The sequence below is a fragment of the Canis aureus genome, chromosome 11 (assembly GCF_053574225.1).
Source record: "Canis aureus isolate CA01 chromosome 11, VMU_Caureus_v.1.0, whole genome shotgun sequence".
Taxonomy (NCBI): Eukaryota; Metazoa; Chordata; class Mammalia; order Carnivora; family Canidae; genus Canis; species Canis aureus.
Genome location: NC_135621.1, coordinates 24636080 through 24648168, shown reverse-complemented (window position 1 = coordinate 24648168; position 12089 = coordinate 24636080). Strand labels below are relative to the sequence as shown.

At 38.0% G+C, this 12089-nt stretch overlaps 1 protein-coding gene across 6 annotated transcripts in view; it reads right to left on the bottom strand.

Annotated features, from left to right (window-relative positions):
- EFCAB6 (EF-hand calcium binding domain 6) overlaps window positions 1–12089 on the bottom strand; it is a 233602-nt gene that overhangs the window by 149987 nt on the left and 71526 nt on the right. For all 6 annotated transcript variants that reach the window (XM_077914193.1, XM_077914189.1, XM_077914192.1 and 3 more), the window contains 2 exons: window positions 7718–7842; window positions 1299–1447 (listed from right to left, as the gene is read on the bottom strand). In XM_077914193.1, coding sequence (XP_077770319.1) covers window positions 1299–1447; window positions 7718–7842 — 274 coding nt within the window. The remainder of the gene's footprint in view (window positions 1–1298; window positions 1448–7717; window positions 7843–12089) is intronic.

Sequence of the window (12089 nt, the reverse complement as noted above, 5' to 3'; positions counted from 1 at the left end):
ATGAATATTAGTGAGAATAATGATGAACTTAAATATAGCACATATGTATATGTTCATGAGTTTATGATAATTTTTTTTTTTTAAGAAAAATCACTCATTGCTCACTTTTAGAGGATGCTTGGGAACCAATTCATTATTCTGGAAGGCAGTAAGTGAAGGGAAAGTATTTTCTTAGACTGTGTGTCATTGTCACTAAGCAGCTTAAGAGGGGAAGCTGTCATTACAGAAGTACTCCAATCAATAAAAGAAGAAATGATAGATGTGGCATTTCACCACTTTTTAATCCCCAGTGAACTAACAGATGTAAGTAGGACCAACCATGGCCGCTAACACTGCGAAAAGAGAGACCAACAAGGCCACAGATGCTTGCCACCACCTATGAGGTATTCTTGCCAAGATGACTGAACATCTATGTGTTTATCTATTCATTCAGAGGCAGAGGGGTTGGGAGAGGGAGACAGGAGGAAATGCCAAATGTCACTGTAAATCAATCAGATGTAGGTTGTAAGAAATTCCATATAAAAAATACACCATAACAGATACATCATAAGGGAACAAATTAACAAATGGAGAAAGACCCTATAGACTAAAAGCAGTGGGGCAAGTCAGTCGATGGCAATGTAGAGACCTTATTTGGATAATGATTCAAATAGTAAAAGAAAATCTGTGACAATAAGTTAGATTTGAACCGTGGTTGGACATTTAATACTACTGATAATTCTATTATGTGCAAAACCAGTATTTCTCCCATGTTTTTAAAAAGTGTTCTTATATTTTAGAAAGACTTAATGTGAACTTTTTAGTAAAATATGATATCTGGTATTTGTTTCAAAAATATCTGGGGTTGGGGCGCTGGGTGGTTCCATCAGTTAAGTGTCTATCTTTGGCTCTGGTCATGATCTGGGGGTCCTGGGATCAAGCCCCGAGTTTGGTCCCTGATCAGCGGGGAGTCTGCTTCTCCTTCTCCCTCTGCCTCCTTCCCCTGCTTATGTGCTTGCACTCTCACTCTCTCTTATGCTTGCGCTGTGTCAAATAAATAAGAGCTTCAAAAAAATATCTAGGGTTAATGGAAAAATAGGCAGGAAGAGAAATAAGATGATGGACCATGAGCTGAACACTGAAGCTAAGTAGTAGGTACGTTAGTGGATTCATTATAGTATTCTCTTTACTTCTGCATGTGTTTGAGATTTTCAAGAAAAAAAAGTCCAAGGCATTAATAAAAAATAAGTGAAGCTGCTCCTTATTCTCATGGTTGACGTTTGTGGGGGGGGATGTCAAGGAAACAATGGGACTCTTACCTTTTCATTAACTGGATAAAAATTCTCCTTGGTAATCGGTATACAAAGGTGTCGAGGACAATCTTTAGGTAATTCAAAGATACATATCCACTTTTGGAGGGGTCCCCTGCACTCAGGGCTTTTTCAACCTTTTCATAGCACTTGGGAAGCTGCAGGGAATGAAAATTCAAGTGTTGCATTCATAGAAATCCACTTCACAGAGCTGTTCAACCAGTTTATTTTTACCAAAACCTCGTCACATTTTCCCCCTCCAAAAACTGATCAAAAAGGTTACGATGGCATGTACTGAACTTCAAATGTTTAATTGATGAGCTCACTACAGAACACTATCCCCAGTCACAGCTACTCAACTGACAAGGCAGACAAGTTTCTCAGGGAAAAACAGCCATATAATAGCTCCACCTCAAATTTCAGAGCTAAAAATATTCAGTGGATCTGCCAGTTTGATACATCTTTCTTAATATACTTTCAAGCCATTCCCACTGTGAGCCCATGCTATGCTTCTCCTGATTAAGTCAGGTCAATCAAACAAAAAAAGCTGGCAACATTTTATTAAAACACAAGTAGCTTTTAGAGTAAGGAAAATCATTAATGTAAAGATTATATAAGCAGAATACACACTGTACATTTCTTTAATTATTCTTTTTTTTTTAATGGGGAATCACAAAGGATCATGGTGAATGAGCTTTGCTTATGGGACTTCTAAAATTCAGTAAAGTAGGTTAACCACTGATTTTTATATGACTCATAAAAATACTATGAAGATTGGTTTTAATTCCAAAGGTTTTCCTGCTGTTTATTATTGAGTAATAACAATATTCTCCAATATTTCCAACCCTCTCCACTTTGTCTGAATTCAGTTTTTCCTGCTAACTGCAATGAGAAACAAAATAACCACACCTGGTACATAAGGTAACTTAAAAAAAACCTGCTGGAACATAGAAATATATGCACAAGAGTCTCCACCCACCAAAGGAATAAGAGGTGATTCACTGAAATTTCCATAGGGTACACAAGCATATTGGAAATCTAATGGGAAAATCTTTCAAAATATTTACAGAATTGCAGGTCCTAAACTTTTTAGAAAGTTGCACACACAAAAAAAATTGCACAAAACTAGCCCAAAATGTGGCTAAATTTGCCCCTATCTCTTTCAGGGAGGTGGATTCACAAGAGAAGTCAAAGCCAGATGTGGAGTACAGTCTCAATGTATTCACTGGATTAATGAAATCCACTTTCAAAATCTTAATGATATTGGTTTCCAATTAGTTTTTTTTCCAGGAGAATGTTTTTGACATAATCAAGAGCTTTTAGGGAAAAAAAAGCAGGGAGTGAAACAGAAATAGTATCTTGGTGACATGTATAAACCTTTAAGGGATTCTCACTGTGACTGTTTACAATGACACAAAAGAGAAAAATGCAAGCAATTCAGCAAACTAAAAAAAAGGACATAAAGATATCTAGAAGTTTTTCCATCCAGTTTTTTTATCGTGTTTCAAAAACTCCCATAATGATCATATAAACATATAATTTTACAAAAATGCGATCATAGCTATACATTCAGATTTGACAGGTGCTTTTTTTCATTTAACAATATATCATGATATTTTTTCTGTAAGAACTTATATCTACATCATTCTTTTAAATGATGAATGATGTGTGGCATGCTATCATGTTATTGACAGACTAGAGAAAGGTATGCTTATTTTGTTTGTGCATTTAATGTATGTTAATGTTCCACTGATCTCCAATCTAAATGAGGTTCTTTTCTGTATTTATTACATTTATGAATGTGTTTAACACCTATCTCCCTGATGTGAGTTTGTGTAATCTCCATGAGAGCACATTCTATCTGTTTTGTTCACTAATAATTACCTAGAATGAAGCAGAATTTTGCATGCTGTAGGCACTCAATAATTATTTAAAATGAATATATTTTTTATCAAAAATGTTTTTTTTAAGATTTTATTTATTTATTCAAGAGAGACACAGAAAGAGAGAAAGGCAGAGACAGAGGGAGAAGCAGGCTCCATGCAGGAAACCTGATGTGGGACTTGATCCCAGGATTCTGGGGTCACGCCCTAAGCCCAAAGCCAATGCTCAACCGCCGAACCACCCAGGCATCCCTATCAACAATGTTCTAAAGAAAGGTTGCAAAATGTAAAAAGCTATGACACATAAAAATTAAAATCATAGCTGAGATGCCATTCTATGTGCATCAGACTAAAAAATTTGAAAGTCTAACAACATAGGGGCACCTGAGTGGCTCAGTCAGTTGAGCGTCCAACTCTTGTTTTCAGTTCAGGTCATGATCTCAGTCGTGGGATCAAGCCCCACGTTGGTCTCCATGCTCAGTGCAGAGCCTGCTGGTCCCTCTCCCTCTGTTCCTCTCCCTGCTTGTGTACACTCTCTCTCTCTCAAATAAATAAAGTGTTAAAAAAAAAAAAAAGTCCAACAATATCAAGTGTTGGTGAGTAGAGAACACAATAGGAATTCTTTCTCATATGTTGGGAGTGTAAATTGATATTTGAAAAGTAATTTGATACAGGCAATGAAAGCTGAGGAGCATGTCTGCTGCAACCTAGCAAGTAATTCTACTCCTAGGTTTAATTCCTAGAGACCTTTGCACACGAGCTCCAAAAGATGCGTATGCAACCACTCACAGTGGCATAATTTGGATTTAGCACAAAACAGGAGGCAATCTAAATGTCCACCCATAAGAGAATGTGTCATTTGTGTATATATGTAGGCAATGGAAAACTACAGGATGAAAGAAAGATCTGGTAAAACACAAAGAACCTAGTCTGTAAAGAAACATAATATAAAAAAATATATAAACACATCACCTACAAAGGTTTCATGCCATAAAAAGAAACTAAGAATATGAATTCATTATAAGAAAAGCTTGAAGTCAGGATGATGAAACAATGCAAAGAGAAGGGATATTTCAAAGTGAGGAAGATAGAAAACAAAAATACTATCATTACAGAAACTAATACACAAATTAGAAACAGCAAGCATAAAAGACAAGGTGGAGATTCAAATTAATAATAAGAGAATGATTTGAAAGAATCTCACCGAAGGCAGAGGAGAAAGATAAAAGTATTGGAGCAAGTTGGGAGCAGGTGCTAGCTGTCCAGGACAGACCAAGAGGACCCAATGGGAGGGTAACTGGGAATAACTCCAAAGGAAGGCAGGACGCAGGGAAGATGGAGGGAAGGAGGGAAGAAGGAGGAGGGAAGGTGAGGGAAGATTTTAGTGACTCAGACAGAATAAGTTTTCTGGAAATGAAGGAAGGACTGTCCTCCATCGAAAGAATACCCTGTGTTCCAGGAAACTTTGACAAAATGCTTAATGTCAATATGGCTTAGTTTTGCTTTTCTAATTTCAAAGATCCAACAAAAACCCCAAAAAACAAAAGATAAAACTTAGGCATCCAGGTAGTAAAAAGGAATCATCTACAAGAGGAAAAAAACTGTTGACCTCAGGCTTCTTCTTCAGAATGCCCAGTGCCAGAAGACAATGGAGCAGGGCTTACAACATTTTGAGGAAGAGAAAGCAAGATGGAAGAGCTACACCCAGCTACACTGTTCCAGTGCAGTGGGAAAGTCAGAGGCAGATAGTCTCAAATATGAAAAAACAAAGGGAATAAAGCACCCATGAGCCTTTCTTAAGGAAATTACTTGACAATGAAATCCAGCCAGCCCCAAAATAAATCAAAATAATGAACTCTGAAAGGGATTAACTATGGTAAGCACTGGAGCATAGTGACGTGCATTAACTCCACGTAAATACAAAACAAAGGCAAAACAACGGAGGGAATTATAGAACAGAACTGAGTGTAAATATCATTGTAAGCCCCGACTAAGAACAAAACAGAAATGACGAAACTTGTGAGGTGGGAGGTAGGGGTGGGAAGGAACACAGGAAGTGAGAGCCCACCCTGTGCTGCCTGTAATTGAAAGATCCTTCAAAAACACCATCATTTCTGGGACTCTTAATGACTTTCTTAATCTCTTTTCTTGTCTTGAAGTCCCTTTTGGGACCTAATATATCTTGTGGTAGAGAAATATTTATCCAAAGTGCAGAAATATCTTCAGCTTCATTTGAAACTGGACTTGGCAAGCACTTAGCCTTATACTTCACTCCAGGCCTTACTGGCAGGATAATTTTGGGCTGGTCATTGAACACCTACATGCCTCAGTTTCCTCAAGTTGAAGCTGGGATGATAACAGTGCCTCGCTCACAGAACTGCTATGAAGGCTGAGGAAGGGAATGCCTAACACTGCCTGGCACACGGGAGGGCCCCCAGGAGGGTTAATGACAAGGGCGGCCATGTCTCCCTTACTTCTGGTAAATTCAAAGACATTTAAGTTAAATATGTCTTATTTGTAAAAAGGAGCGTGATTCTCTTCTTATAAAATTATTTCTATCTATGTATCCACCCACCCACCCACCGAGGCAGCCATCCTTCTATATATATGAATAAAGACAGACCTAGAATTATGTTCGCCAAATGTTGCCTTTGATTATTTCTGGGTGGTGGATTTTGAATAATTTATACTTTCTTCTTTGTACTCTTCAGAATTGCTTACTTTTTTTGTAATGCTAATGTATTTTGTAATGGTTCTGTTTTTATGAAAACAATAAATTTATTAACAACAATAACAGAAAACAAGTTTTACTAATTTACCAACACAATATTACATATACTCACTTCTCCAACACCTTGATCAACACTGGCTTTTGTTAGTTTTTTCCTCATTGACATTTTTCTCTTGAAAATTTTATATTCATTGTTAAAAGTTCTACATACCTTTGGAATAGTTATGATTTATCTCTTGTTTATGTGGCACATATTTTGTCAAGTTTCCCATTTGTTTATACAAAGTTTTGCTGTATAAAAGCTTTTCATTTTAATGTAATCAGATGTATCAAATCTTTTTCTTCATGGTTTTTGGTCTTCAATTTCAAGATTACAAAATTTTCACCCACATTATTTTAAAATTTAAATAGTTGACATATATAGAATTTATTCTGATGTGAAGAAGGGAAGGTTACAGGGATGCCTGGGTCGCTCAGCAGTTGAGCATCTGCCTTTGGCTCCGGGTGTGATCCGAGAATTTCGGGATTGAGTCCCATATTGGGCTCCCTGCATGGAGCCTGCTTCACCCTCTGCCTGTGTCTCTGGCTCTCTCTCTCTCTGTCTCTCATAAATAAATAAATAAAATATTAATAAAAAAAAAAAGAAGGGAAGGTTACAAAGCTTTTTCCCCAAAGGGCTGGCTAGTGAATTATTCCCATAATAATTATTGAATGAGCCACTCCCCAGACCCAAAACACTTTACTGGAATGCCTAATATTATATGCTAAATTCACATATAAAGATCGATCCACCACCTAACAATAGTTGGGTAAGACAGTGCCATGCTGTCTTAAATATTACACCTTTAAAGGTTTGTTTTTTTTTTAAAGATTTTCTTTTGGGCAGCCCCAGTGACCCAGCGGTTTAGTGCCACCTTCAGCCGGAGTGTGATCCTGGAGACCCGGGGTTGAGTCCTGCGTTGGGCTCCCTGCATGGAACCTGCTTCTCCCTCTGCCTGTGTCTCTGCCTCTCTCTTTCTCTCTCTCTGTGTCTCTCATGAATAAATAAAATCTTAAAAAAAAAATAAAGATTTTCTTTTTGAGTAATCTCCACACCAAATGGGGGCTTGAACTTACAACCCTGAGATCAAGAGTTACATGCTCTATCTACTGAGCCAGCTAGGCACCCCTATAAATTATTTTTTATATGGTACTGTAGGTCCTCTATTCCTAACTTTTCAGAAGAAAATATACATATATTTCCATCCAGATATAGGGAAAGCAAGTATTAATACTGAATCTTCCTTTCCAAAAACCAAAAAAGAGCACTTCACTTACTAAGTTTTCCTTTATTTTACTCAATAAAGTTGTCTCATGTCTTTATGGAAGTCTTGAATATTTTTTACCAGATTTAGTACATGACTAGCACATCAGAGGTACTTAAGAATCAGCCTCTCATCACCATTACTACCACCAATGGACTATCATCAGAAGTTGGAGGAGGCCTCGAGGTTTGGGGAGATGGAGGTAGGATCAAAATAAATCTTAGAAATCACATCCAGGGCAGCCCCCGTGGCGCAGCGGTTTAGCGCCGCCTGCAGCCTGGGGTGTGATCCTGGAGACCCGGGATTGAGTCCCACATTGGGTTCCCTGCATGGAGCCTGCTTCTCCCTCTGCCTGTGTCTCTGCCTCTCTTTCTCTCTGTGTCTCTCATGAATAAATAAAATCTTAAAAAAAAAAAAAAGAAATAATGTCCATACCTAATGGTTTTCCACAACCATCAATCTCTTCTGTTTATGCTTTAGAGAACCCTGCCATTAGAGAGACAATCTTACCTCTTGGCAAAAAGTTCTCTCAATTTCGTCTAGGTTGTAGTTTTTCCAGACATCTTCAGATGAACCAGAACTGTGGAGGCACTCCCCTTTGGAATTTTGGACTGGTTGATTCTTCCAGGAGATATCTATTAAAACAATAGAATTTTCGCTTATTAATGTTGTCAAAGGTATATTTAAATAATCAGTGTTCCCTTGTCATCCCAACCAAACTGGTAAACATTCAGACTAGAATGAACCAAAAGCATGATGAGCCACAGAATAATGGTCTCGAAATAACTGGCCAAACATTTTAGAAAAAAGTTACATTAATCTTCTTGCTATCTCGTGCTAGGATAAGCCTTAGAGTAAAAAGTACACCAAGTAGAATACTAAAACCATGAAAGCAGAAGAAAATTAAGATGAATATTACACAGTGCACAATTTCTATGTGCAAAATCCTTTCCAAGGAATGCATTATAGCCCCCAAATCATTTAAATAATGGATAGGTCTGACAGTATAAATATTTATTTTTTGTTTGGTTAAAAACACACACAAATCACAATGAAAGAAAAATGAGTGAGAAACACTGTAGGTTAATTACCATGATGCATGAGTAGCTCTTACAAATCAATAAGATAAATACTTAACAGAACAATAGACTAAGGTTATGAACAGGTAATTCACATAAAAAGAACTAAAAAATCCAACAGATACATGAAAAAGTACTCAAACTCACTGGTAATTGTCTAATGAAAATAAGTTAACAATTTTTTTCTACTTGTCAAAGAGGCACAGATAAAAGGGAATGATAGAGAAAGAAATCAGCTCTAGTTTATGTATAGAAACCCCAATACCTGCATACTCTTAAGTCTCCTTCTAGAATTTTACAGAAATAGAATCATAGACTACTCAACAAACGTATGTAAGGATATTTTCTGAACTGTTTAAAGATTTTAAAAATTGAAACAATTTAAATGCCCATTAATAAAGGATTGATTTTATAATTATGGTTCATCAAGCCTCTAAAATACCACCAGACATTAAAAACAAAGATGCCTATCTAAATTAACAGGCATGGAAATTTTTCCTTGATATATATTGTTTCATGATTCAAAGAAAGGATGACTAACATAACTTAATTTTCATTCTAATACTTATGTTGTGTTTTTGCAGGTCTATCCATCCATATATCCTCCCACCTATCCATCCATCTATCCATCTATACATCAGAAAAGAAATCTGGGAGGATAATACACCAAAAAGAACACAGTGGTAGGATTCAGGTAGTAGGATTCGTGTTTTTGTGTCTTCTGCCTTTTTTTGCAGCAAGCATGTATTACTTTTATAATAAAAGAGAATAAAATAAATCTAAAATATAGCCATTTTCTTTCTCAAAGTCGACTGCTAAGAATCACAAATGGTTTCCCAGATTTATTTCCTAAAATGTCTGCAAATAAGCTTCACTCAAATTAAGCATACTTACAACGATTCAGCTGCAGTTAACAAACTGCCAGTCATCTGGAATTCCATTTCCTACCTCAAAAAAGAAAAAAAGAAAAGAAAAGAAAAAAGTAAAAGAAAAACAGCCTCCCCCAGTGGACCCTGCTGGCTACATGATGAAATACAAAGGCAGAACTTGGTCTGGAATTCTTTGGCCTTGGTGGGCCAGGTATTTGAAACTGGGATCTGTGAACATGCACACTGAAGAGCCTCATATCGAGTGATGGGGAAACAAACCCACAGAACAAGGCTCTGACTCAGTTGGGCACACACAGCCCAGTTTTGTGACCCTGCATCCTGTGTGGGCTCCACTCTGGGGCACTGATGCTCTAATAGCGGTTCACAGGGACACACAGCACATGGAGGGAAACCTATTCTTGTTCTATAAACCAAAGGCCAAGCTCTGGAGGGTTGTGGGGGCGGGGGTAGCTGGGGTGTGAGGCCTGCCCTCGGGGAGCTCCCATCCAAGGACGTGTGCAATTATACTGCTGCCCCAGGCTGGCTTACAGAATTCAGCTTTGCCTTGTTCAAAAGTATGCCTCTTGTCACAGTCATGCCAGGCCTTACCCATCAGCCCAGCTTCATAATTCCTGCCACCTGCTCATTTCCTCCAAAGGGGCTTTGCTGATGTGAAATGGGGTAGAAAGAACATCCAAAGCTTGCACTTATGTATGTCATAGGTGCACCAAAAGGAAACCCAACCCCCAATGTCATTTCTTCAGCTGCCAAATAGAGCTTTTGACAAACAAGATAATGGCTTATTGGGCAGACCCGGTGGCCCAGCGGTTTAGCGCTGCCTTCAGCCTGGCGTGTGATCCCGGAGACCTGGGATCGAGTCCCTTGTCGGGCTCCCTGCATGGAACCTGCTTCTCCCTCTGCCTGTGTCTCTGCGCCCCCACCTGTGTCTCTCAATGAATAAATAAATAAAATCTTTTAACAAAAAAGATAATGGCTTATAAAGAATATAAACATAGCAAAACCAGAAATACCAAAGTTAGTAAGAAACATTGTTCCATATATTTAGAAAGTCAAAAGATGTGGTTCCTGCAAATATATGAACTAGAGATTCCCTGATATGGGTGAGAACAGCATCAAACCCACCAACAGCTCCTGGCAATGAATCCTTGCTTGTAAAACATTTTCCCCAAAAGGAACCAACATGAGGAGACTGTATCCTTATCATTTATAGTTCATAGACAAGAGAAAAGCAGGAGTTCGTATGAGAAATAAAAACAGATATAAAGAAGTACGTGGAATCACGTGCTTACTTAAGAAAGTGAAATTTTGGGAAAAAAGTGCAAATAGGTGACAAATTTTTTTAAAGATTTATTTATTTATTTATTTATTTATTTATTTATTTATTTATGAGCAAGAGAGTGCAATCAGGGGGAGGGAGAAAAATGAGTAGATTCCATGCTGAGAATAGAGCCTGATGCAGGGCTCAATCTCATGACCCTGAGATCATGACCTGAAACAAAATCAATAATTGGAAGCTTAACCAGCTGAGCCACCCAGGCGCCCCGAGGATATATATTTTAAAATTACTGCTCCCTTGAGAATATCTTCCCCAAACCACCATATAGAAAATGAATATTATTAAAATGCTAGTAAAAACTTCAGTCTAGAAAAATCAGCAATACAGAATGTACTTATCTGTCCATGTGCTTTAAGGTTGGAGTGCCAGGAAAAGAATTTCTCAGGGGAAGCTCTGAAGTGAGTACGATTCAGAAACTCTGAAAACCATATAAAGATGAGGAGTACTCACTCTGGTTCCGATCAACTCTGCAACCTTCTGTTAACTAGCTACGCAGGCTTGGGCTTTTGGGTCCTCATGTGCAAGAAGAAATGGACAGAAATGCCCCCAGAGTTGCCAGGAAGATTTGCTGTGGTGATGAATGAGCAGGCCTGGCATTCACTAGAAACTCAGCACGCATTAGCTATCTATTGGTTAATGAGAAATGTTTTAAATGATAGGAGACAAGGAAGAACAGTACCAATCAGAGCTTGAAAAACTGAAATTAAATGATAGAGCTCTGAAGCAAATTAGAGATAAAATCATCTCAGAAACAAAGACTGGACTAAAAAGAACCCAAAGTCAGAAAAATAAAATGCTGAATCAAGTAAGTAAAAAAGAAAAAAAGCAGGAAGGAAGGCTTGCAAGAAAGTTATGGTCTCAGAATGCCCGGGTGGCTCAGTGGTTGAGTGTCTGCCTTCAGCTTAGGGTGTGATCCTGGAGTCCCAAGATTGAGTCCCACATCAGGCTCCCTGCATGGAGCCTGCTTCTCCCTCTGCCTATGTCTCTGCCTCTCTCTCTCTCTCTCTCTGTCTCTCATGAATAAATAAATAAAAACTTCAAAAAAAAAGTTATGGCCTCAAAAAGAAGATAGGAAAAAAGAAATTCAAGATACATGTAAAAGATATAACTGGGAAGAAAATCTAACAACGGAATGGTTCGGATAAGTCACTGGTAAGGGAAATAAAGCCAGATGTCATCAAACTTTTCTTAGGAAAACTTGGAAGTCACCAGGCAATGGGTAGAGATACTTAAGATCCTTAAGGAATGAAAATCTGAGCTCAGGATTTTATATCCAGACAAATTGATTTTTTAACTGTGCAGGCCATATACAAACTGTCATGAACATGCAGGGAATCAGAAACATCATTTCCAGGAGCACAACACAAGAAATCTTCTAGAGGACAAGCCTCAAATAACCAAAATGATGAAAGAGCCCTTGAGTGGATATGATAAAGTTTCACTCCTGATACGGCAATCATACAGAAGCAGGGTCAGTGGCATGGGAAGATCTACTTTTTTATGACTTACACATGGAGAAATTAGATGAGTCAAAACCTCCAAATGGCCTTTGAACTGTTCTATATAATGTCACTGTC